We start from the raw sequence: 24779 nt of genomic DNA, 5'->3' as shown, positions 1-24779 counted from the left end.
CCGTGACCTGCCTTGTCACTCCCTCTGGGCAGCCACAAACCCTCCAAGAACCAGGACGCTGTTTCATCAGCAGTCAGGCCAGGGAGGCTGTTGGTTGGGCCAGGACTCAAGGCATCATCAGCTGATTCATCACCCCTTCTCCACCAAGGTAGGGAAGAATGAGCCCTGAGCCTCGGGTACGCCTCTGCCAGGCTGGAGGGGGCTTACCTCTTGGTCCACATTTTTGAAAGAATGATAGAAGCAGGGAGGGTGGGAAATGAAGGATAAGCATGCCTGGGAGACAAAGCAAGAGGAAAAGAAGAGGGAAGCTACATAACTGAAGAGATTTCTGAGACTGCACTGAGGAGGGGGAATGAACGGACTTCATCTGAGGGGGTCTGGTTCAACTGACAATCGGCCAAAGAGAAGGCTGGCTTAGCATTCAGTGCAGTTCATGCTGTGATTGATTAGTTATGCCTGCTGTGGGTACAAAGATAAGATCCGGGGTTCAAAGGCCTGGGATTTGAAAACCTGCACTGTAGATAGATATCCTTTGACCACAATGAATCTCCACATGTATTAATTCACCCATGTTTTTAAAAGAAAGAAAAAGTACATTCTAGATGAACATCAAGTTCCACAAATATTTGAATAATGAATAAAGAAGGACAGGGTGTTCTCTGGCCACAGATTTATCTCTGAAAAGACTGACCTGAAATGTTGTGACAAGGGTATGTGGTCTTGAGGATTTTCCAGCAAGGTACTGTCAGGCTGGTCCCTCTCCCTAAGATCTGTTTCCTCATCTGTGAAATGGGAGTGAAGGGCTGAATATCCCGGTTCAATCCCTTCAGTCCTAGCCCATTAGACATCTGTGGGAGGAAATACCAAAGCACAGAAAACAACCCAGCTGCATGCTAAATGCTCTCCATGCAGTGTCCTCCATGTGGCCATTTCCATTATTACTCCCACTCCAAAACCAGGGAGCAAGTCTTCATTCCCCCAGGCAGAGTGGCTACAAAGTTTATACCCTGGCACTCTGCTCAGTGCCGTGTGATACAGCTGGTTTGGGAGTGTCCCTGCAGATGGCTCACTCACACAATATTAATTAAATACTTCCTAAGCGCTTCCTACAGGACAGGTAAATACACCAGTGCTCTAGCCAGAAAGAAAAAAAAAAAAAAACAACCTACAGGAACAAAGGCATATGCTAAGGCAGTTTGAACATAGAAGGCAGGGAGACAAGGAGGCGGGAGGGGGGCTCAGGGGACAGTGCAGACCAGAGCAGAGAAGAGATGGCCATCAGAGGTGAGTTCAGGAAGGGTTACACCCACGTTAAGCCCAGCTGGAGGGGAGAGTCGGCCTTCTCCCAGTTCCTGCATCTGTGTCTGCTGATAGACACCTAGAAACTTGGAGCCTTCCGACACAGCTCCTTCTGCATGAACTGCCTTGTCTGAAAGCTGGCCCTAGTTGCTTGCTCTGTTCCAGGAGGAATTTGGAGATCTGCAGAGCTAAGAAGCCTAACCTCACTTAGGCATTTTTTCTGGGGGCAGGGGATAGTCTAGTGACTGACAACGTTTTCTTAGTCTGAAGCAGCTGCTCCTCCTGGGATGAATTGGGAGAGCTGTTGCAAATAGACAAAGGACAGCCTATGGGAGGGCTGTTTCAAATAGACAAAGGACAGCCTATGGGAGGGCTGTTTCAAACAGACAATGGACAACCCACAGGAGAGCTGTCTCTCAGAGAGGATGCTGAAACTTCCAATGATTGGTACCAACCCTTTTGGAAGCCCTAGAAAGTGGTGAGAACTCTGAAGTTTCCTCCCCAGGGAGCAGCCAAAAGTTCCAAAGTCACATATAGAAGTACCTTCAGTGTCTGGACCCCAGATCTGCCGTTTGTCTGTCTGTGTCTCCTTGTGTTTCATCTTCTGTACTTGCCTCAGCCTCTCTGTCTCCAAAGAATGGGGCATCCATTTTTCAGCAGATAGATTTAATTTACTTATTGGGATCCATAGTTTGGCTTATTTCTTTTAAAAATGAAAACAATAACATTAACACATTCCTTGAGGCTTGACTGATGTAAATTTGCACAAAAAAATCAGTAGCATAAAGCACTCAACATGGGGCCTAGCATGCCGCCAGTGACCACACACGCTGGTACTCTTGTCAATGTTCAGTGCCTACTGTGCCTTAGGCACTGTGCAATGTACCAGGCTTTTAGAAATGACAGAATGCTATCTCGGAAAGTTCACACTCTATCAGAATAGTCGCACTGAAGACTGGGAGTAAAACAGGTGGTGACACTACAAGAGATATGTTGTGTTGGTGAGCTTCCCGCCACTGTGACAAAATACCAGAGAAAACCAACTGAAAAGATGATTTATTTGGCTCATGGTTTCACTCTGTTGTCATCTGACTCTGATGGATTGAGGCCGGCGCTATGTCAGAGTATATAGAGTACACTGTGAAACACAGCTGCTCATTTAGTGATGACTGGAAAGCTAAGAGTGAGAGCATGCGCTTGAGGTTGTAGACAAAGCGTAACCTGCGAGGTCATACCTCCGTGAACCACTTCTCTTAGCTAGGTTCCACCCCTTAACACGCCCACCACTTCCAAATAGCCCATTGTGTTAGGAACTCAGTAGATGAATCAGTCCTAACGTTAGAGTCCCGTGGTTCAACCATCCCTGTAGTGATTGGATCTGAACCTCTGAACACTTGTACATTGGGCACCAAGCCTTCAACATATGAGCTTTTGGAGGATGTCTCACAGACAACCCAGAACAGATAGGGAAAGATCCTGCGTGATCAATACAAGCAGCAGTCACACATTGAGTGTGGTGCATGTGGGGGTTTGGCTCCACATCTAGCACGGCATTGAGTACTGAAATGCAACTTTGCATGGTGAGTCTTAGTCCCATTTTACAGGTGAACGACTGACGCCTGAAGAGAAAAGGCAACCTGCCAAAAGTGGAAAGGCTGGGAATGGGAGGGACAGACGTTTTGGCCAGGAAGACTTAGCAAAGGAGGCTGCATTCCACAAAGCATAGGGTCCCAAGCAAACAGTACTGAAGGCAGCTGTGGCGGACAATGCCGCAGAAGAGCAGAAGTGTGGCAGCAGGAGTTAGATTCAACAGGCTGCTTACGGGAGCCAGGCCAAGGACTTGGATCTTCTCATAGGTATTCATCCCGCAATGGTAGCAGCGGAGGGGTGGATTCACTAGAAATGACATCAGAAAGCAGTCTGTTCCTCAAGACACAGGAAGCTGACCTGATTCTTTTAGCCCTGTGATCAAACTTTGGAAAGGAAAAGATAGAATGGGAGTGTAACTTGAAACTTTCTCACCTATGTAGGTGTGAGAATCCTTGTATTTTAGGCAGGAATCTTGGTGCCAATGATGAAAAAATAAAAGACTTGAATTGGCATCTGGGAATGACTGATATAGGATTCTGACTTTGTGTTGCTCTATTCTTCAGCAAGCTATCCACACAGGAGAGCTGTCACTGGTAAAATGTAGTTCATAAAAAAGAATAATCCTGACAAGGCTGATGGTAGAACAACTGTGCTTATTAGAATCAATACGGTGATTATTCTCTGGTCAGATATCTGGGTCTTATATCTTTCTAGATGAAACATATTCAAGCACATTCCCAAAAGGCAGTGATCTTGAATTATCAGAGGTTTTGGTCTACTTCTGATAGAAACCAAATTACCTACGAGTGAGTATACTTCTTCACACTTGACCTGACTGAAGTGACTCAAATGATCAGCAGGCTTGCTGAGGGAATGTAATCCCACCATAATTCATTTGGTATGCTGGTGACCCCAGACAGTTTTTCAGCAAAGAGAACTCTGGTGACTCAAACTGCTAACCTGAAGATGTCCCAGTCCTTGAAATTGCCCTGATTCTCTTAACCAGTTGAGGGAAGGGGAAGGGTTGTGTGGGAAGATGTCTTCCACTTTTCTCCAGCTGTTCTGTGGGTATCAGGGAACTCCATTGTCCATGCATCATTTAAAGACTCTTGTTCCATGCTTATAGGGTACTTGTAGTTAAGGGTACGTGCAGCATTCCCAGAGATGAAGGCAGGGAGCACTGCTTCATTGCTGACACTTGTTCCTTAAGCAGCACGCCCTTTTTACAGACTACTGAATCTGGGTGCATCCTTGTACTTAATTCCCATTATAGGCAATGCTGGTAGGCATGTACAGACAAGAAAACAGGTTGAGAGAGGACTATGCCTGCAATACCATGATGAAGGCCACAGCAGGCTCTACCATGTCCCATTATTAACCACCCTACAGACTACAGACTTCCTGAAGTTTTACAGGAGTGAATGGGACTAAAGTACTCCTCTTACTGAGGGTATCCCTGGATGGCAGCAGTGGGGTGGGGTGGGGGACGGATTACTGAACAAAGTATATCAGACCATGACCTCCATTCAATATATCCAGAGGAATGACCTCCTGAAACCCATATAAAGCTAGAAGACAAGAAACTAGCCATCAAAGTGAACAGGTTCTCATGGAACTGCCATTCAGGAGGGTGAAGGTGGAGACAGAACCTTAGAAACTTCCTCTTATCCCACATATCTGCCTTCTGCATCACCTAAGATAAGCTTCAGGCCAGGGAGCTCCCAAGCCCATGTGCACATTTGTTGGATCTTGTGGTAGACTAATTCCCATTTCCTGAGGAACTGCCATACTGATTTCTAAAGCAGCTGTACAAGTTAGCACTCCCACCAGCAGTGGATGAGTGTTCCCCTTTCTCCACACCCTCTCCAGAATAAACTGTCATTCAACACCCTGTTTTTTTAAAGCTTTATTGGTACACATCCACATTCACTCATTTACACATCTACAGTTTCCATCCTGTTCAAGTAGCAAGGCTGAACTGTCATCTATGGGAACAAATAACCTGCAAAGTCCAAAATATTTCCAACCTAGTCCAACCTGCAGTTGTTAAGCATGGGACTTCCTAGGGGGCATGGTGGCACAAGCCTATATCCCAACCCTCTAGAGGTTGAGACAGGGGCGTTGTAAGACCAACCTAGGTTGTGTATAAGGCCAATCTGAGACCCTGCCTTAAATTTAAAGAAGAAAAGTAGGCTCCTGACATGGACAGTCTCATCTGAAATCATTTTTATCTCTGACTCTCAGCTATATGACTTGATCACTCTGTGACTCAGTTTCCCCAGATTCTTCACTGACCTGCTACAGGATTAAATCTGTTAAAATAATTCAAGGTTACACAGTGCCTAGTACAGAATATTTGTCATCATATCCTGGGACAGCCCTAGGAACTGGGAGAGCAAAATCTCTTCAACAAATAAGGACTGGAGAGATGGCTCAGCACACAGCAGGCACCTTGCAACCTCCTGTAACTCCTGGTCTCCACAGTCATTCACACACACAAGCACATACACACAGAGACATCTAATGCCTTAGTTCTGCTTTCTATTGCTGTGATAAAACAGCACAATCAAAAGCAACTTGGGGAGGAAAGGGTTTATTTTGTCTCATGACTCAAATCACACTTCTTCACTGGTGGAAGCCAGGGCAAAACTCAAGCAGGGCAGGAACCAGAAGGCAGGAACTAAAGCAGAGGCCATAGAGAAGTGCTACCTACTGGCCTGCTTGCCCATGACTCTCCCAGCCTGCCTTGTTACACACCCTAGGGCCCTCTGCCCATGGGTGGCATCTTCCCCATCAATCACTAATTTAAAAAAAGGCCCACAGGCTTTTGTAGGTAAGCCTATGGGGTTTTTTCTTAATCTTCTCAGCCATGGCTCCCTCTTCTCAGCCATGTCTAGGTTTGTGTCAAGTTGATAAAAACCAAGCATTACCTGCACATTTTAAAAATCTCTCTACAATAGTGAGGACAGGATACTATGGAAATAATAAGCTATTTCCTTGCTAAATAAATGTCACTGGAACAAATCCTTCCCACCAGCCATCTCATTGTTTATGGATTTATTCACAGAAAACCTCGCTTTGTATTGGTGACATCATCAATAATTTCTTGTAACTATCAGGGCATTGGGAGAAGAACTATCCAGGAATGAATGGTGGCCTCACACAAGCTAGTTACTCAGGGTGGACAGATGTGATTAGAACATGAGGGAAAAGGACAACTGGGTCTGGGCAGGGCCTCTCTCAGCCCCTTATCCCAGGTCGATCCTTAGGACCGTCAGCAGGCATCACAGTCCCTTAAGTCTTCGATTTCACTCTCAGTCATGTCTCTACCTTGGTCTCATCTTCTTCACCCTGAGCTGTGTCCCCCAACCCTATCATTGCCCTGCAGGGCGTCTGTCTCCCAAAGTGTCCATCCCTAGCAATGAATCCCAGGGATTGGGGAACAGGTAGAAGCTCCTGGAAGAACAGTGACCCACAGCCTTCTGCGAATCACTCAGTCTGTGACATGTCCAAGACCAATGCGGAAATAACCAGGGCTTACATTTCCAGAACCCGGTTGGGTTCTAAAGTCCAGATACGTCCTCTGGGTGGTCTAGCTTGACGGGGAAATGATGCGAGATAAAAAGAAAGAAGCCATGTTGGTGTAGGGAGAAGGCCGGTTTGCAGAAGCCCTTTCCTTCGTTCTCAGCACACCTTCCATGTGCCTGGTGCTGGGACTGAATAAAGACTAGAGAAGATGCAGGCACTGTTGGCTGGCCAAAAGCTCAGCCACCCATGAAGCAGTTCAAGCACTCTGATGGAGGGGTTCTTGTGATGGCAGGAAAGGTCCATGAGTCAGAATTTAACAGGTAAAGTTCTCACTTCACTAACGACACCGACGACATGTTCTGGCTGCTCCTTGAGAGGTCATCCTCAGCCTAGGGAGATGCTCTTCCTTCTCAGTCCACCTTGGCTCTAGGCAGGTTGGGGTTGAGCTGAAAGTCACCTGTGTACAGAGAAACCAGGAAAGAGGAAGAAACTGGCATCCTGGATCGTGCAGGGCCATTAAGAAATGTGGCAATGCAGATTGGGCGGGTAAGGTAGAGCTCAGTATTAGAGCACACAATTGGCATGCTCAGTGTCCTAGGTTTAATCCTGAATACTTTTTTAAGGGCAAGGAAATGTCACAGGCAGCAGGCAGAGATGCTGTGGTGACACAATGGCTCCATAGGAAGAATAAACATCCCTATGGGAATGATGCCAAAGAGGAATATAAACAGAGAGCTAAAGGAAGGAGCCCTGTAAGCAAGGTGGCTAGCGCCTCTCAGGCTCGCACAGAGAGACCTGCTGCATGACCACTTTCACAACAGGTGGATAGCATCACCCCTTTTTCAAAGCTCTGAGACTGTGCCCACTATGAGCCGCAGTTCACAAGCAGCAAGCCCACATCTGTCTGACTCCACAGGCACCCCTCACATTCATCACATCACCTGCCACTGCTTAACTCTTCTATAACCAGGCCTCCACACTGACCCCACCAGCCTAGACTTACAGAAGTGTCTCTTAGCACCTGTCTCCTGCCCTCTATACACCCATCAGTAAACTGTCAGATTGGCCTTGTTTGAGTCACTTGCTAAGTTCAAAAACAGTCACAAAGGACATAAAATGGCCCCATTCGGTGACCCCGTGTGGCAGGATAGCATGATGACTGTGCCTCTCTCCAGGACTGCATGTGTGTGTTTAACCCTTAATTTCCAAGCTCACAGAAAACTTCCCAGAGAAAGTGGTTTTTGCCATGAGGCTTACAAGTTGAATAAGAATGTTCCAGACATAGACTCTTAGCAACCAAAGACAGGTAAGGGCAAAGTTCAGGGGTACAGTGTGACTTGTCACAGTCATTCTCCTGTGCCTAGCACCCAACCTGGCTTCACACTGTTGTCCAGAAAATGCTTCAAGAATAAAATCCACAATATGTTGTGTGGCCTTAGAAGTGACTTGGTCCCTAAGACTTCCATCTGCTTCCCCATGTGGTAGGCTTTGTCATCCTACCCTTCTAGGACTGGGCAGGATCCAATTCATGTCCCGATATACACTGAGCACGCCTCAGTGCTCTTGCAGCTCTGGGCTCCAAGACACAGGCCTGCTGGGAGAAGAAAGTGTTTGGGACTCCTAAATCGATCTGGAGGCAGAAATCAGCAGGGAGTGTGGGAAAGAGCAGGACAGAGAGAGAGGCCAGCGACAGGGAGGTGCTGGCTGGCCCTCTGGTCAGAGAGGGATGGCAGAGCTCAAGCAACTCAGGCCCTCCTCACAACCCTCTTTTTATTCCTTCCCCCACACCTGTCCTGCTGGGTGAGCATCAGCCTGCTGTTAATCTGTGCCTCAGGCCACTAGGCCTGGCTGCATCTAGAACTAGGAGACCTTTTCCCTGCAACCCAAATGACCAGTTAGGACAGGGAAAGACACCCCTGTAACCTGTTCCTGGAGTTCTCACCCTCACCAGCAGACCAGTCCTAAGCTCTGGCCCCAAAACACAATAGCCTGTGCCACAGTGAGCACATTGGGGACTCTGGAGGTGAGGGAGCCCCTCAGGTGTCAGGTGGGCAGCCAGGGACTCAAGCAGGAGGGACTTCAGGCTAGAGAGCCCACAACCAAGGGAGGACTGACCTGCTGCTCCCCACCCTAACCCCGAAGCCAGGCCTGCCATGTTTGACTACCTAGCCAGGCTTGTGTGCCCTGGCCCTCTTTTCTCCTGTCAATAATATTGCCTGGGTCTCCTGTGTCCCTGAGTGTCTTCCAAGACTCCTTGTTCTTCCCTCTGCCTCCTTCATATCGTCATCATCTTCCCCTTCCGTTGCTGCTCCTGCCTCATTCTCTTTTTTCCTTCCTCGGTCCACCCCACCCATACCCCTGATGGGCTCAGCTGTTTCCTTGCATTCCCTGCTATCATCCCGGCTGTCCCTATCCCAGCCCCACTCTGCCTCCCTGAGTACCCAACATATGAGGGGCATAGAATGCCCTTCAGTTCTCGTGTGGAAGCCCCTAGGCTACAAGTCACGTTCCTAAGGACCCCTTGACATTAGAATTTTTTTTATCTGAAACGGTTGTCGTTTGACTCTCAGGGAAGTCAAAGGCTCTATAGAAGGTTTCTTGAGGGGAGGTGTGAGTGGAAGAGGGGGAGACACAGGCTCTACTCAGAAGGCCCTGGGGAAGGTTCCCACTGGAGGTTTCAGTAGCTGGTCCTGTTGTTTAGACATGAGTACTTCCCATACAGACAACAGGGAGGCCAGAGACCTTGTCCTGCAGCATAGGGTGTCAGAGCCCTGTGGAGTGGAGTCTTCTCTCCCATTTTAGCAGTGAGCCCTTGGCAGTTGGACACTGGAGAATGTTGAGATGAAGTCCGTTAAGATAGATTCTACAGGGAGGGCGATGAGGGGAGTAAAAATCCCAAAAGACCACTCCAACTTAACACCACCCAGCCCTTCCCTCTCCTAGCTACCATTTGGCTGTTGCTATATAATCTAGACATACAGGACCCACAGAAAAGTGACTACTGAACTTGATGGGGCAGTCCTAAAGGGTTCCTGCTTCATGGAAGAGTCTGCTGACATTCTACAAGACACACAAAAAAATGAACTGCCAATACAGGTAGACAGTTTAAAATTTCCTGATTTGCTGACAAGTCTGCCAGGCATACTGTGACCTATGGGCTGAATATGGATACCCCAGCGTTACAAAGAAACTTCAGTGACTGTCCAGGTAGCGAGATATCTCTGTCAATTCTAGTGTTTACATATTATCCTTCTGTGGTCTTTGATGGACTTGAAGACAGATAGTTATAGTTACAATTTTCCTTAGTTATGACAAAAGATAAGTTATATATATAAAACTTTAGACTCAACGATAGGCTAGATGATATTTTCTTTAAATGTTACTAAATCTTACTAAATGTTAATGGGTTAAATATTATAACTACAGTTCTTACTTGGTAACTGTTTTGTTATATCTAATTTGACTATGTTAAAGTTAAAATATTTCTTTTATTTTAGACAAAAAAAAGAGGAGATGATGTGGGAAGTCCTTCTGTGTATATGTTGTCTTATTGGTTGATTAAATAAAGCCCTGTTGGCCAAAAGGGTGGGCCTAGGAGTTGAGGAGGATTCTGGGAAACAGAGGCACAGTCGGTCAGAATGTAGGACTCGAGAGAAGAGGTCCAGACCCTTTCTCCGGTAAGAGAAGACCACGTGGAAATACTCAGGTTAGCAGTTATGGATTAATAATTAAATCAGAGCTAGCCAATAAGAAACCAAGAAAATGGTCAACAGCTTCATAATTAATATAGTATCTCGTGCGTTATTTGGGGGCTGAGACAGCAGCAGAACCCAGGCGGCTGGTGGGAAGACTACATGTTACACCAGCTTTCAAAGCTGCCACATTACTGGCAACTGCCCAGTGCCTGAGGACAACACAGAAGTGTGGTAAGGATGACGCAGACCCTTCTCAGGACGCACAAAAGAAGAAAACTCTGGTTTAAGCTCTCTTCTGAAACAAAAAGTACTAGAAGTGGTCCCTGGGGGAAATGCAGGGGACCCTTCTAGCTGCAGATATGTGTCCAAGTCCCTCCTCTCACTTCACCTGGTGTGTGACCTTGGTCTTAGCCATGTGAGCTGACCTGACTAATCCCTTAAAAGACTCTTCGTACAGCACCAGACTGGCCTGCAGGATGCCAGGGTTGGCTGCTCCCTGATGCTTTTACTGGTGTGACAGCCCTGTCAGGCAGGAGTGGGGAAGACATGGAGAAAGGGAGGAAGGCCGAAATTGGGGAGGGAATGAAGGTAAATCAAGTCTTCCAAAATGCACCTTCCCCGACTTTCTCATCTCTGCATTCACTAGGAGCCTGAGTGAAGGAGACATGGGGGGAGGGGGGCTGCTCTCTGCTCACAGGACAGGCAAGAGGAACCCGAGCCAAAGGATTCCAAGTGCCAGACTCGGTTTCGGCACCCACCCTGATCTTTAGACCCCAGAGGCCAGCTTGTAATTGGACATTCTTCTCTCCACAGGTTAACGCTGACTCTAAGACATTCTCCTTGGCAAGATGAGAGTGTCAGGTAGGACAGGGCTCTTCAGGTTCTTGGAGTGGGTGCTCCAAAATTCTCTTTTCTGTCATCAGTGTTCACTCACCCCAGCCCCAGGGGTGATTCAGTATTTCTTGTCAAAGGTCCCAGCAAGAACTCCAGGAAGATAGCATGCAGAAGAATGGGGGTGTGTCCAACCTTTGGACATTGTGACATAACATTGTCATCTACAAAGCCCCACCCTTTACAAGTGCTAATAAGTTACACATACACATAAATACATACATACACGCTGTGTGCATACATGTGTGTGAACAGCTGTGCATAGAAGCCAGAGGTCAGTGTCAGATGTTTTCTTCTCAAACTCTACTATATTTTTTGAGACAAGGTCTCTCCTTGAACTTGGAGTTCCCCAGATATGGAGCCCCTGGATCTGCCTGTCTCTACCTGCCTCCTCCAGCCGTGCTGGGGATATCCATACATGCCCCAGCACTGACTCTGACATGTATGCTGGGGACCTGAACATAGGTCCTCATGTCAATACTTTACCCACTGAGCAATCTCTCCATTAATTAAAAAAAGTCTTTAAATGTTTTTAAGTTTACAGTTGGATAACATTCATAGCTAGCCTAGGATGCCTGTGTCCCACAGGTCATAATTTGGACATACTAACAGGCTGGGGGAACTCAAGAACTGCTGCCCAATGGCCCTATCTGCCTGGAATCCCAGCTTAGAAACATCTGGCTCTGGACAGAAGTCAGGGACCACATGCCAACCTCAAGGAGGACTGTTTCAGGGTCCTCACACCACCGGCACCACAATAAGGGTGTGTCTCCAGGATACACCTTCAGATGGACCCCTTTCTACAGGCATTGAAAGGGGAGTGTGTGCAATACACACCCCCAGGTATACTCCCAGGTAATTATAAGAAAGCGTGGCACCTGATTTGAAGTCAGCTTATTTGCCTGGATTCCAAACCTCACTTCTACCAAGTGATATGGGAGAGCAGCTAGCTCTTCCAGCCTCAGCTGGAAGTAATATGGTAGCAAGAACTTTTAATGGGAGTATAAACTGAGATAATCTATTTTAAATCTGTCAGCATAGTACCTGGCACAGAATGCGTGCTGCCAAATAGGGACTGGTGCCTGAGAGAGATTCTGCTTTGTAAGCACAGTGCACCAAAAGACAAGGAGTACCCTCAAACCAAATGAAATCATGTAGTTATACTCTGATCCTTGCAAGGCAAGGGAGTAGATGGGCTCTAGGTGCCTCTCCCTGGTATGGGATTGCTCTCCAGAGTCACTTCTGACTGTGAGGCAAGGGAGGCTGGAGAGCTATGCCAGCTCTATTGAACAAGTCCACTGTGTGGTTATTTGTGGTGGCTCTGAGCTAATGACAAATATGGAGGACATCCTCAGCTCCCCAAGCCACCAGAATACTACCTACTACTATGACTATAATACCAACAAACTAGGCCATCTATCTACCCATCCATCCATCCATCCATCCATCCATTCACCCACTCATTCATTATCCATGTAACCACGCACCTGCCATTCTATCCATCCACCTGTTTTTCTTTCATTCACCAAATACATATTGGTACATGTTCTGTATATAAGAAAGTCATATTCCAGGAAATAGAGTCAAGTAACAACTAAGTGGTATGAATGGTGATGGTATTTAGGAAGAAACAAGATGATGTGAGAGAGGCTAAATGAGGAGGGGATACAGGTGGAACCCTCGGGGCCAGGGACCTCAGCAGTAAGGGCATTTCCATATCTACTCTTTGGGAATGAGTGACTTTAGCTCAGAGAGGGTGAACTCCTGCACACGGTACAAACCCCACGATACATCTCTATGGGTTCTCTCTAGGAAACTAACTGGGGTCCAAGGTGCAGCACTTTTAAACCATTAACAAATGCTATTTTGGAAGTGTTCACGAAATCTAATCATATGATCTCACTGTCTAACCCCAGCATGAACTTTTATGTAGCCTTGGAACATGGCCTCATGGTGTGCATATGGGTTGTACCTACAACACAGGGTCTCCCATATTGGTGTTGTTGCTGGAATTTGACAAGAACTTTGCGCTGTAGCCTCCTGTTGGGGTGTGGCAGATGATCTGACAGTCTCCCTCGTTGCAGGTCTGATTCGTGTTGCGGCCTTCATGTTCACCCTGGTTGCCATGTGGGTCTTTCTCCGCAACTACATTAGCTTCAGCAGAAAAACAATCCGTCTGCCACGCTGGCTGAGTAAGTGGAGCTCATGGCCCATAATCTACAAACCAGGGACGGAGTAATGAGGACCACTTTTTCTTGGGTGACCCAGGAGCCAGCCAGCTGTGGTGAGCTGTGCACTGGCATTTTGGGGCACAGTGTAAGATTCTTGGACTGCGAGGAAGGAAGGCTGGAGCCACGGGGAATGCAGAAATGTTCCAGGCCCTGGTCTAGGGAAGGTTAGGGGAAGGAAAGAAGGAAGTGAAGAAGAAATAATACTGTCCAAGTAGTGAGTGAAGAATAAAATAATAATGTCTGAGTTACGAGTGGCTTCTCCTACCTGCTGTTCCCTCTGCTTCAAACCGTGTCTCTGTACAGGGCATGCAGATGTGCTCCATCTCACATTCAGCTCCCTGCTCAAAAATTACCACTTCAAAAGCCTTTCCTGGCCTCCCTGCCTCCAGCTGTAGCCTGTCCTCCTCACTTAGCCTCTTCCGTGTCAGCCTGTTTCTTTCCAAACATCATCATCATGTTATTTGTTTCCCTAGTTATTGCCTCACTCTACCTCCAAAAATATAACTTTCCTGAAGACAAGGATTTTGTGTCTAGGGAAATGCCAATAAGTATTTGATGAGTGAAAGAGGGAGGATGGTTGTGATGCCTACTATGTGCTGTCAAGTAAACTGAGTCACATGTGCTTAAATATCACACCCACCATGCACACGGGGTTAAGGCTCAAGCTGACAGCATAGCACAGCTTGATTTTAAACATGAATAATTTGTGTCTGTGCATATGTATGTTTATGCATGAATGTTGAATATGCATTTATTTGCAGGTATGTGTCTGTGCATGGGTATCTTGGCCTGCGCATGTGTGCATATGAATGTATATTCATTCATGCCTATTATGAATGGGTGGCAGTTGCAACTGAGAGAAAGCTCCAAGATGTAACAGGAGGGCCAATTCTGTCAGTGGTGCCACATCAAGGTCTCCTGTTCCCACTGCCCAGCCATCAGCCCCCTCCCCCTCCTGTAAGAGGCCTAAGTACCTTTTCACTAACCATATTCTTTCTCTCAAACAGGCATGCCCTCCAAGGAGATCCGTGAGTATCTACCCATCCCTTGGGCAAAATGTCCCAAAGTCCTACTCTGGGTGCTGCAGTCCCTAGAGAAACACTGGTGTCCAGAGTCTCCCTAGCCCACTCTGTGGCAGTGGTGCCTCTGGAAGCAGGGGCTGGGTGGCCCCTCTCAGCCATTCAGACCGGTAGGAAGAGGGCTCAACTCTTTCCCTTCTGCAGTTCTTTCTGGGTAGACCACAGGGCACCGTGCCTCCTCTCTCTAGAACTTCACCCTGTTGTGAGCCAGAATTGCAGACGGCTTCAGCAAGGACCAGGGCTCCCAAGGAACAAAGAAGGTAGAGGGAAAGAGCATGGCTGCTACTGGTGCTAACTCAGGTTGAGTCAGAGGATGCATTTTGTCCTCATAGGCATCTCATATAGCTAACAAACCCACACTGGGGGGTCCATGGCTGTTTCCTTTCTATAGATAGGGAAACAGGCTCAGAGAAGTGAAATCTCCTGGCTAAAGCCAAACAATTGTAGTGATGAGTAGGGGAGTCAAACACCGCCAGCCTGCTAGTCCAGAGACAATCTCCCCAACAGCTTTTTTTGCATAAGGCTTCCCTGCCAAGCCCCTCAAACCACAACCCAACATGTTAACTCCAAAGAGAGCTGAGCTTCAGGGTTAGGATTGTGTTGACTTAAGAAAGCATGGGAGGCCTGTGTACACAGCACTGCAGAGAGCATTTTACTCTTGACCCTATCTAACCCTCTGAAGCCTCATCCATGCAATTCTGAAACACACCCAGAGTTATGACATCTTACAGATATCATCTGCTGGGAGGAGCTGAAAATTCAAGCATGCATACTACATTCTACCCTTCCTGATCCCACGGCAGACATCACTAGTCAATTCCTCACTCTCCAAGTCCATAGCCACCTTCAAGAGTTTTATCATTCACAATAGGTCCAAACTGACATTTAAGAGAAAGCTTCCTGAGGGCTGGAGAGATGGCTCAGATGTTAAGAACACTGACTATGCTTCTAGAGGTCCTGAGTTCAATTCCCAGCAACCACTTGGTGGTTCACAGCCATCTATAATGAGATCTGGTATCCTCTTCTGGCATGCAGGCATAATTGCCAACAGAACACTGTATATATAATAGATAGATAGATAGATAGATAGATAGATAGATAGATAGATAGATAGACCTTTGGGAAAAGAGACAGGACAGAGAAAACCTGCTAGCCCACTCTGATTAGAACCAATTTCTTGACTTGACAACCAGCAAAGATAATTAGAGAAGCTTCTGGAAAAACCACATAGCAGATCGGTGGAAGAGCCGTTCATAGTTCCTGATATCACAACCCCAACACACTCATGACAATACACCAGCTTCAGGCCCAGAGCAAGCTTCAGGCCCAGAGCAATGGCACCAGGCTTCACAACAGCTATGGAGACAGTCCCTTCAGTCACAGCCTGGAAAGCAGATCCTGGCTCCCCTGAGATCTCGGCTCCCCTGAGATCTCCCTGTGGGTATCACTCCCTTTCATGCAGCAGCCTGAGAGTGGAAGCTGAATGGACAGGAAACCATTTCCAGGAAAGCCGACTTAAGCTGGCCTATTGACATGGAGCTTGCCAGACTTGGCTGCAGTTGGTAAAGCAAGTCCTAGGAACTCCAGCTGTGGTCCCTGGGACCTAGACTCTTCCCCACCAGTGAGGGCCAGGGAGCCCCTCAGCTTGCTATCTTACTATCTAAATCATCCATTCCAGCCCAAAGCCAAGCCAGACCAAGAGGCTTCATGCTCAGCCTGTGAAGAAGGCCCAAAGCCCAGGCACAGAGTCTACAGGGATAATCCAGCCAGGCACATGCCAGGCTCTGAGCAAGCCCTACAGAAGCAATTTCTCTTAGGAAGCCCTCAGATTAATCTTGGGGTGGTCAGACCCTCAGCCAAAGTCCTGTAGATTTTGATGCCATTGGTGGAGGCCCTTCAGTGCCCAGAAAAGAGCAAACCTCAAGGCCCAGTCCCCTCCCTGGATGTGAGAATTCTGTGTTACCTTCCCAGGAGTCCCGAAGACCAAGTGTGGACTCAGCAAGCCCTGCCTAGACAACTTCTTTGCATTTAAAATCAGCAGTGGGGCCGCCAACGTCGTGGGCCCCTCCATGTGCTTTGAAAATGAAATGTAAGTATCCAGGGGTGGCTGTGTTTCTTTACTTACATTTCATTCATTCATTCATTCATCCATCCATTTGAAACGTTACAGCATCAGGGCAGGCCTGTGAAGAAATCTATGCCTGTCCCAGGTTACTTTTGACTCCAGGTATGTATCGCAAAGAGCAATCAGCCAAAGAGCTCCTGGCTCAGCCACCGCTTGCTAAATTGCCCCCTTCCCTGCCCTGCACAGGTGGCTGGGCTGTTGTTGTCCCTGCTGTAAAGAAAAGAAAAGTGAGGCTCAGACAGGATCACCTGCCAAGCTGAAGGCAGGTCTGGGTTTCTGGTATACAGGGTGCCCTGTGGGGGAAATCTATGTACCCATTCCCAGCCTCGACAGTTCAGTTTATCCTGCCATGGAGAACAGATGCATCTTTCCAACAGGACGCTGAACCTACACACTTGCTTAGGCAAAACAGAGTCAGTACTGGTGTATGTAGTTTAAGCTAGCATCATCTTAGCATGTCACCAGGACGACAGCATCTGGGACTGGGTCTCCTTGGGAATGGAAAAGCACTGTGGTCCTGGAAAGGGGAAAACAGAATGTGGATGCATCTGAGCTCCACAGGGGAACCAGCCACTCTAGGATGGCAAAACTTCTCCAGTTTCTACTTTCCTGCATCCTAAAATCCCAGGCAAGGACTCTGCCTCTTTGTCTGTGCAGACTGACCCAAATGTGCCATGGACACAGCACAAAGGACCTAGTCCACCACAGGCTTCCAGAAGAAATCCTAGTGGCATACCTTTACACAGTGTAATCAAGTATCTTGCAACACTAGTGTCCCTGGGACCCAGGGGTAAGCCTTCTCGAGGTTCCCATCGCAAAAGCGGGAGCATTCCTTCTGCTCCTGGGAATTATTCCTTTTCCTCTTATCTGCAGCATCATGAGTCCAGTGAGAAACAACGTGGGCAGAGGCCTGAACATTGCTCTGGTGAACGGTGAGTGGCCAGCATCACATCTGAGACCCGGGGAAGGGTCCTGCCACCTGTTGGGTCATTTTGTAGAACTCAGGACAGGGTGAGGCTGGATTGGGGGAGCAGCAGACCCTACGGGCTTGATCACCTAGGCTCCTGTCCAAGAGTTCACTGCTGTGAACCATGGCTGCACCCTTAAGGCCACTCCAGCTTAGAGAAACACACATGGAGCCACAGCGGGCACACGGTGGCCGGGTAAGATCACATGCTGATTACATAGCACTCTTCATTCCACACGTGTGAACACCAGCTAGTATGAGCCAGGTCCTGGCAGGACACTAAGAGCAACGGCAAGGACAGACCCTGGCTTCATGATCCCCATGGGTACCACGGAAATGGAACTGAGATGCAGCGGGTAGAGCTGGGGTAATCACAGAAGGTTCCAGAGTGCGAGTTATGGTCAGCTGCACCTAAAAAATAGCAAGGAGAAAAGGAGATGCCCCTTCCAGGCAGCAGGGTAAGGAAGATGGCAGGAAGGTCTCAGACTGGGACTTCCTGTCTGGCCACTCACAAAGCTAAAAGTGTAAAAAATAGTCATCAGTGATAATAAAAGCTAACACATTGGGCGTATGCTTTGTACAACCTTAACGCCTATCTGGCCGACTCCAGTGGGCAGCCTCCTTACACTGTGGTGTCTGAAGAATGTGCATAGATCCTTGTAGATAATAATGAGAGCAACAAAGTACAGTTAAACATGGCTGGTTCCTAACCTCTTACTGTGCAGAGCTTCCTTTGAGAAACAGTTCAGACTGTGTTGCTCATCTCTGCCTAATTCTAGAAAAACCCACAAATGAGCATGTTCACAGAAACACACAACCCCTCCCAAAGACCCCAGGTAAAGCTCCCTGCGCTCTAAGACTGGGGGGGGGGGGTTGCCAAGTGAGCCTGCCCATTTACAGGGAGACCTGCCACTACCCATGGTGTCAGCACTGCCATACCCTCTGCAACACTGCCATCTAGTGGTGAAGATTGAGACATGTGACTTTCCTCCAGTTTACCTGGGGTTTTCCCCAAAAGTCACAAAAACAATTTCAGACCCTGGAAATCTGAGGACCATTTATCACTGAAAATTCCGTGGCCTCCAGAAGTCGAAAGATTTGGCTTGCAGATTTCCCACTCATGTGGGGACGGTTATAACCATGCCCTTAATCACAATTTTGCAGAAAATATATCCAGTACACTTACAGTTTCAGATACATTCCATTTCAAAGCAGCAACCCATTGAATTTGTGCAAAAATTAAAGGACAAAATGCACCCTGTGTAAGCCGCTGTCATGGCAGAACACAGATTCTGAGTTGTCATACTCTGACATGCTCTGGATCTTCAGCCCCTCAAATAAGCCCCAGTCCAGCGAGTATTAGGCCCCTATTGTGCCCCGTGACCTTCACAAGAGCCAGATACATTCAGTTATAACTCTGGCTTTAGGCTTTACACGACTCATGGGCCAGATTCAGAAAAATAACAAGCAGGGTGATCACATTATGGGAAGTAATAAGCCTCTCTTTTCCTAGGAACTACAGGACAGGTGCTAAAGAAGGGCAGCTTTGACATGTACTCCGGAGGTAGGCACCTCTTTTGGCACTGATGTCATGGGGATGAGCCGCTTCCTGTGGGAGGGAACTTATGGATGCAAGGATGGAAATGTTGATGGTTGTTCTGGGGTCTGAGTTAGACTCAGGCACAGATTCCTAGGAGAGGGTTTGAGTATAATGGTTTATTTAGAAGCTGGCTTCAAGAAATGTCCTTGGTGAGTCAAGGAGTAAGAAAGGAGAAAAATGAAGCCAACCTCTGGAATTGGAAAGCTGTTGCACACCATCTCAGACAGTTCAACGGGTGTGCTTGAAGCACTGGCTGGCATTGGTACCGGACATGCATGCACCCAGTGTGGTGCTGTGGATGAGGGCGTACTACCCTAGTACCTGCTCAAGCGCTGTTAGAGCAAGCGCTTTATAAAATCCAAGGCTGCAGAGATCTCTGGTGGGCTCACGTACTTGGCATAACCTCCTAAGGCCTAGACAGGACCTCTGAGAAGCGCTCTCCTTTCCATCTCTCTGCAGATATTGCTCATCCTTGTCACAAGACCCCAGAGAGCTGTTTAGAGACAGCCTCATGTAGCCCAAGCTGACTTCAGACTCATTGTGTAATAAAAGATGAACAGCAGCCTAGACTGTGTATAGTAATTTAGAAGATGCTATGAGGTCTTGGACGGTAGAGACCTATGAAGTTCTGATCCTTCTGCCTGTCTCCCAAGTGCTGGGACTACAGCACTGGGTCTATATGGTGTTTGTAAGCAAGTGTTACAGCTCTGGAGGGAGTGGTATCCTGACTTGTTCAGAAGCCAGGCTACACCTGGAGCCACAATAGGACAACAGCTCAGCCCTAAAGGGAAAAGCATCCTGACTTGTCAGGGAGTCAAGCGATACCTGAAACTGGGGTTTGATGGAGGGTATTTTCCCCCACAGGATATAGCAATCCCGTTCCTCTCCTAAAGATAGCCATTACAGCTGAGCTCTGCTCTGTTCCCCTTAAGAGGGCTTCCCAGCAGAGATGTCTACTTCTGCTGCTGTGACCCAAGATGTTAACTTCTGCTGATGCACTCTGCTGAAAGGGAAGCCGCTGCAGAAATGTAGCAATCTCCTCGGGTTCTAGAGAAAAGTTGTTATGCTATTGTGCTCAGTCTTGCTCAGCCCTTCGGCAAGGTTCTTTTATTCTCCTAAGGGAACATCTCAGCATTCTACGCCGGATAATAAAGATCTTCAGCCAAGACTCTTTTGAGAAAGAGATTTATTTGGGAAGGAGGAGTCTAGGAGAGTGGCTGCCTCTGCCAGGGCAGGAAAGCAGTCTGTAACTGAACAGGCAGAGGGGCTTATATAAGGCTTCTTAGGGCGAAGTTTTCCCAGGGAGATTTTCTTCTCAGGAATTGGTTGGTTGGTTTAATTGGTCTAGGACAGAGTTGGCTCTGGTTTCAGGACCAAACTGTGTTTCCTTCACTGATCCTTTTTAGGCTCTTGGTTCTAGTTTTGGGGCCAGAGCTTATTTTCACTGGCTCTGGTTTCAGAGTCAGGGTACGTTTCTTAGGTTCTGGGTTCAGAGCTAAAAGTGTTTCTTTCACTGGTTTGGGTTTCATATCCAGAGTGTATTTCTTTCTCTGGCTCTGGTTCAGGTCAGGGTGCTAGATTTTGTGCTCAGAGATTAGTTGATCTCTTTTTTCCCTAAAGTGTTGGGGATCAAACTCACAACTTTGTGCACTTCAGGCAAGTGCTGTATCAACTAAGCTACACCCTAGCCCCACCCCCCAGGGACCTTTAAAATGCCAGTGCCTGGTCACCACTTCAAGTCACACGAATGAAGTCCCCTTATTATGTTCTCACATTTTTCTGCCCTCAGATAAATGCTGCAGGAAGCTCTGTCCCCATCAGACTGCCTCCATCTGGCTTCTCAACTCCCCATCATCCTGGCCCAGGTCACCTCTGGGTCACTAGGTAGAAAAGAGTAAGGACCCAGCAGCATTTCTCCTAAAGACCAGTGCCTTTGTTTTCTTCCTCCTCCAGAGCCCAAACTCGTGGTGGACTTCCTTGAAGGCATACCAGATAGCACACTGGTGCTGGTGGCCTCCTATGATGACCCAGGCACCAAGTAAGTGGGAAGCGCCACCTGTTAGGCCATATGGTGGTGCAAACCAAATACTCCACACCTGCATGCACTTCCCATTCTCCTGAAATGCCTACCCTCCACTTAATTATCCTGAGAAAAGAATCATAGAAGTCTGGGAAATGGTGTTCTGGATGGCATGCCTTGATCTTCGTTACAATAATGGCAAAGTCTCTCTATTCAATAGCCACTGGCTGGTTACAGAAATTATAGCAGAATGGCATATATCATTATATGTGCATATAAGAAGACACACAGGAATGATGGTGTGAAAAAATTTTAAGGACTTGCAAGAACACTCTCTATCTTAGAGCTCTATTGCTGTGAAGAGACACCATGACCACAGCAATTTTTATAGTACAAAGCATTTGATTGGGGCAGGCTTAAAGTTTCAGAGGTTTAATCCATTATCCTGGCAGGGAATATGGCAGCAGGAAGGCAGGAATGGTACTGGGGAAGTAGCTGAGAGCTACATCCTGGTCTCCAGGTATAGAGAGAATGAATGAGACTGATCCTGGCATAGGCTTTTGCAACCTCAAAGTCCATCACCAGTGACACACTCTCTCCCATAAGGCCACACTTCCTGATCTGTATAAGCAGTTCAAATAGTTCCACTCCTTGATGAGCATTCAAGTATATAAACCTACCAGAGACATTCAAACTGCAGCATTCATCCTCTAGGACTGCGTGAGCAAAATAAATACATGCATTCATCAGACTGATAACATGACTCAGTGTTATTGAGCTTGCTGAGGAAGAGTGGAGAGTTGAGTTCAAATTCCCAGAACCTACATCAGTGATAGGTAGACAAAGAAGCCAGCCTGTGATTCTAGCCTCTGAAAACCAAGACAAGGGATTATCAAAGCAAGCATGTTAGTCAAGCTAACAATATCAGTGAGTTCTGTATTTGACTGAAAACCCCTAATACAGAAGAATAAATTAGAAGAATGGTGAGACATATTCTTGACATCAGCCTTGGGCCACCACACATACACATACATGCATATGCACATATACATATGCGTGCCCACACACATGCAATCATACATGTACATGAATGTACAAACATATAAGAAGAGAAAATCCACATAGTTTGTTATGACAAACTGCACTCAATGTATGGCCCCATTAGTGAATGCCGTAGCCAGCTTGGCTTGTGTGAACAGACTTTTGTTCATACACGGAATCACCTAACAACCCATCTGTGTGAACACCCTCTTGTTCACACACTGAGTCACCTAACAATGCATCTGGACAAACACACTCTTGGTGTTCACACACTGAGTCACCTAACAACACATCTGGACAAACACATTCTTGGTGTTCACACACTGAGTCACCTAACAACGCATCTGGATGAACACACTCTTGTTCACACACAGAATCACCTAACAATGCATCTGGACAAACACACTCTTAGTGTTCACACACTGAGTCACCTAACAACACAATCTGGGTGAACACCTGACAGCACATCTCTTAGTTAACAACTCACAGTCCGTTAAAATGTTGATGATGATTTTCACAAGGGAGAAGGGCAAGCCCCTCCTTTCAGTCAATTCTTCATGATGTCCTGTGTTTCCCACATGAGCATGTGTAGCACCTGCAAATACAGCAGTACTGTCCAAACCCCTCTCCTGCCCCAGTCTCAGAAAGTCTCAGGCCCCTAGCCCAGTCCAGTGAACTTTGGGAGCCTTAGGAGGCAGGTGCTATGTGTGCAGGTGGAGAGTGGAGGAGATCATTGAGAACCTCACCCTGTTCCCACCCCCCACCGATGTCCTTTAGCCTCGCCCCAACAGTTCTCTCTGGTCCTCTGCAGAATGAATGAGAATATCAGGATGATCTTCTCCAACCTGGGGAGTTCCTATGCAAAGCAGCTGGGCTTCCGGGACAGTTGGGTCTTCTTAGGTGCCAAAGATCTTAAGAATAAAAGCCCCTTTGAACAGGTAAGTTCCTGGCTGCCTCCCTGTCTGAGTGAGGGCTAGGTGGGCAAGAAACCGCGTGGGATGGAAGGACAATCACTCCCATAGCCTACATTGTTGGTCAGGAACTCCACACAGGGAAGGCCACCATGGCAGAGCAACGCAGCTCATCTCATGGAGACCAGGAGTAGAAAGCAAATGCCTAGGCCAGCGGCTCTCTCCTTTTTTCCTTTATTCAGGCCCCAGACATGGATGGGATGACTTGGATTAATAATAATAATTGACAATAATTAATCATCTCTGGAAACACTAGCACAGATACACCCTAGTCACTGCTTAGTCAGGCCAATGGGCAGTCAAATTAACAACCATCGCCTACATTTAGAAATCAGGCCTAGTTCAAGACAGCCTAACCTAGGAGAAGAAAGGAGAGATCCTTGCCCTCTGGGTGAGAATGCAGGGCCTGGACTGGGCTCTAGACCACACAGGGGAGTGTGGGCAGAGCTAAGCTGCACTGGCCAATCACATACTCTTTCTTCCTCCTTGTTGGGAAGGATCCAGGTCCACCAAAAGCAGATGGCCATACAGCAAAACCCCAAAGACGTCCTATGTTCCCACACTGGTAATGCATTAGAGAAATCACATGAAGAAGAATTTCCCAACGGGGGAAAACACACACAGTGGCATTTCCTATCCATGCCTCAGTTTCCCATGCAGTAGAATGGAACCATAACAGTATGCACTTTTCAGGCTGTTGTACAGATTAAATACATAAGACAGCTTGGGATAGTGCCAGGCATACAGTCGGTGCTCAATAATTGCTAGCATTCTTCTTTTCCATGCTCTTCTTATTGTGATCTGTGGCTTTAAGTGAGGTTAATGGAGGCTGTAGAAAAGGGTGACAGCTCTCCAAGCTCTCCCAATCACTGGTGTCCCCATGGGGCATAATAGGCTCCAATCCCCTTTCTGAGACCTCAAGATTCTTCCCTGAGCTTCTTACCCCATTGTAAAGTGAGGCTGTGGCAGAGGTAAGAGAGCCCTCCGAGTGTTGAGTTTCTGCATGAGTCCTAGACAGCCTTGCCCATTGTCTGAAACATCTGTCTTCTCTCCCTAGTTCTTAAAGAACAACCCAGAAACCAACAAATATGAAGGATGGCCGGAGTTGCTAGAGCTGGAGGGTTGTGTGCCACGGAAGGTATTTTAGGGTGGCCATGGCCCTTCTGGGCCAGGGGGCCAAAGGAATACCCAAGTGACTTGAGAGCAGAGCCTATGATTGCTGGAGCTATGCTGATAGAAGGTGACAAGGTCGAGAAGCCACATGAGATACGCTGACCATTCCCCACACAGTGCGCACTTCCTCTCTAAGGAAGCAACAGCTTTCCGTTGCGCCACCATGACCAGCTAAAGATGGAGGCTGCACAGAGCCTGTGGAACCAGCTGTGGTAGAGACAAGTGAGACCTTCCAAGACTGTCATGGCTGTCTCCAGAAGGACTGGCTGCCTATACTTGAGCAGGATTAAATTCTGTTTTTGCTGATTTTGAACTTTCCAACTTCTCAAATTGCTCTGGTTTTCCCTGGGGATTGTACTGGTCTAGTCTCAGAATCCTGGGTCTGGACAGGTAGGGGCAGCTCATTTGGCAGCTGGAATGGAGCCTGGTTTCCCGGGATTTCACAAAATCCCAGGCACAAAAGAACTTGGTTTTCCACATGGACAGGAGCAGGGAAGCCTAGGGGACCATCATCTTGACATGCTCATCTAAGACAAGCCAGAGGTAACTCAAAGCTGGAGAAAAAGAGG

At 47.5% G+C, this 24779-nt stretch overlaps 1 protein-coding gene and 1 long non-coding RNA gene across 5 annotated transcripts; one reads left to right on the top strand and one right to left on the bottom strand.

Annotated features, from left to right (window-relative positions):
• On the top strand, positions 1 to 24528 carry Fam3d (FAM3 metabolism regulating signaling molecule D). 4 transcript variants are annotated; one of them, XM_040747557.1, is made up of 10 exons: positions 1 to 148; positions 10926 to 10973; positions 13088 to 13195; positions 14242 to 14262; positions 16285 to 16402; positions 17312 to 17370; positions 18919 to 18969; positions 20959 to 21043; positions 22878 to 23004; positions 24095 to 24528. In XM_040747557.1, exons 2-10 carry the CDS (start codon positions 10961 to 10963, stop codon positions 24182 to 24184), a joined length of 672 nt encoding a protein of 223 aa, XP_040603491.1. In that variant the 5' UTR covers positions 1 to 148; positions 10926 to 10960; the 3' UTR covers positions 24185 to 24528. The 4 variants fall into 4 exon arrangements, with proteins under 4 accessions (XP_040603491.1, XP_040603493.1, XP_040603492.1 ...); XM_040747559.1 differs by lacking the exon at positions 1 to 148 and adding an exon at positions 9489 to 9513; XM_040747558.1 differs by lacking the exon at positions 1 to 148 and adding an exon at positions 9509 to 9627.
• LOC121140906 lies at positions 4781 to 9258 on the bottom strand. Its single transcript, XR_005877855.1, has 2 exons — positions 9160 to 9258; positions 4781 to 6874 (listed from the first exon to the last, which is right to left on the bottom strand). It is a non-coding gene; the product is annotated as an uncharacterized LOC121140906 (long non-coding RNA).
• Positions 24529 to 24779: the final 251 nt, after the last annotated feature.

This window comes from Mesocricetus auratus, unplaced genomic scaffold, assembly GCF_017639785.1.
Source record: "Mesocricetus auratus isolate SY011 unplaced genomic scaffold, BCM_Maur_2.0 Super-Scaffold_100006, whole genome shotgun sequence".
In the NCBI taxonomy this organism is placed as follows: Eukaryota; Metazoa; Chordata; class Mammalia; order Rodentia; family Cricetidae; genus Mesocricetus; species Mesocricetus auratus.
This window is presented reverse-complemented; position numbering and strand designations above follow the sequence as displayed.

Excerpts from the sequence above, each read along its gene's own strand:
- Fam3d (XM_040747557.1), top strand. Across the intron at positions 14,263-16,284 it reads CATGCCCTCCAAGGAGATCC|GAGTCCCGAAGACCAAGTGT; the intron begins GTGAGTATCTAC and ends TTACCTTCCCAG. Across the intron at positions 18,970-20,958 it reads CTTTGACATGTACTCCGGAG|AGCCCAAACTCGTGGTGGAC; the intron begins GTAGGCACCTCT and ends TTCCTCCTCCAG.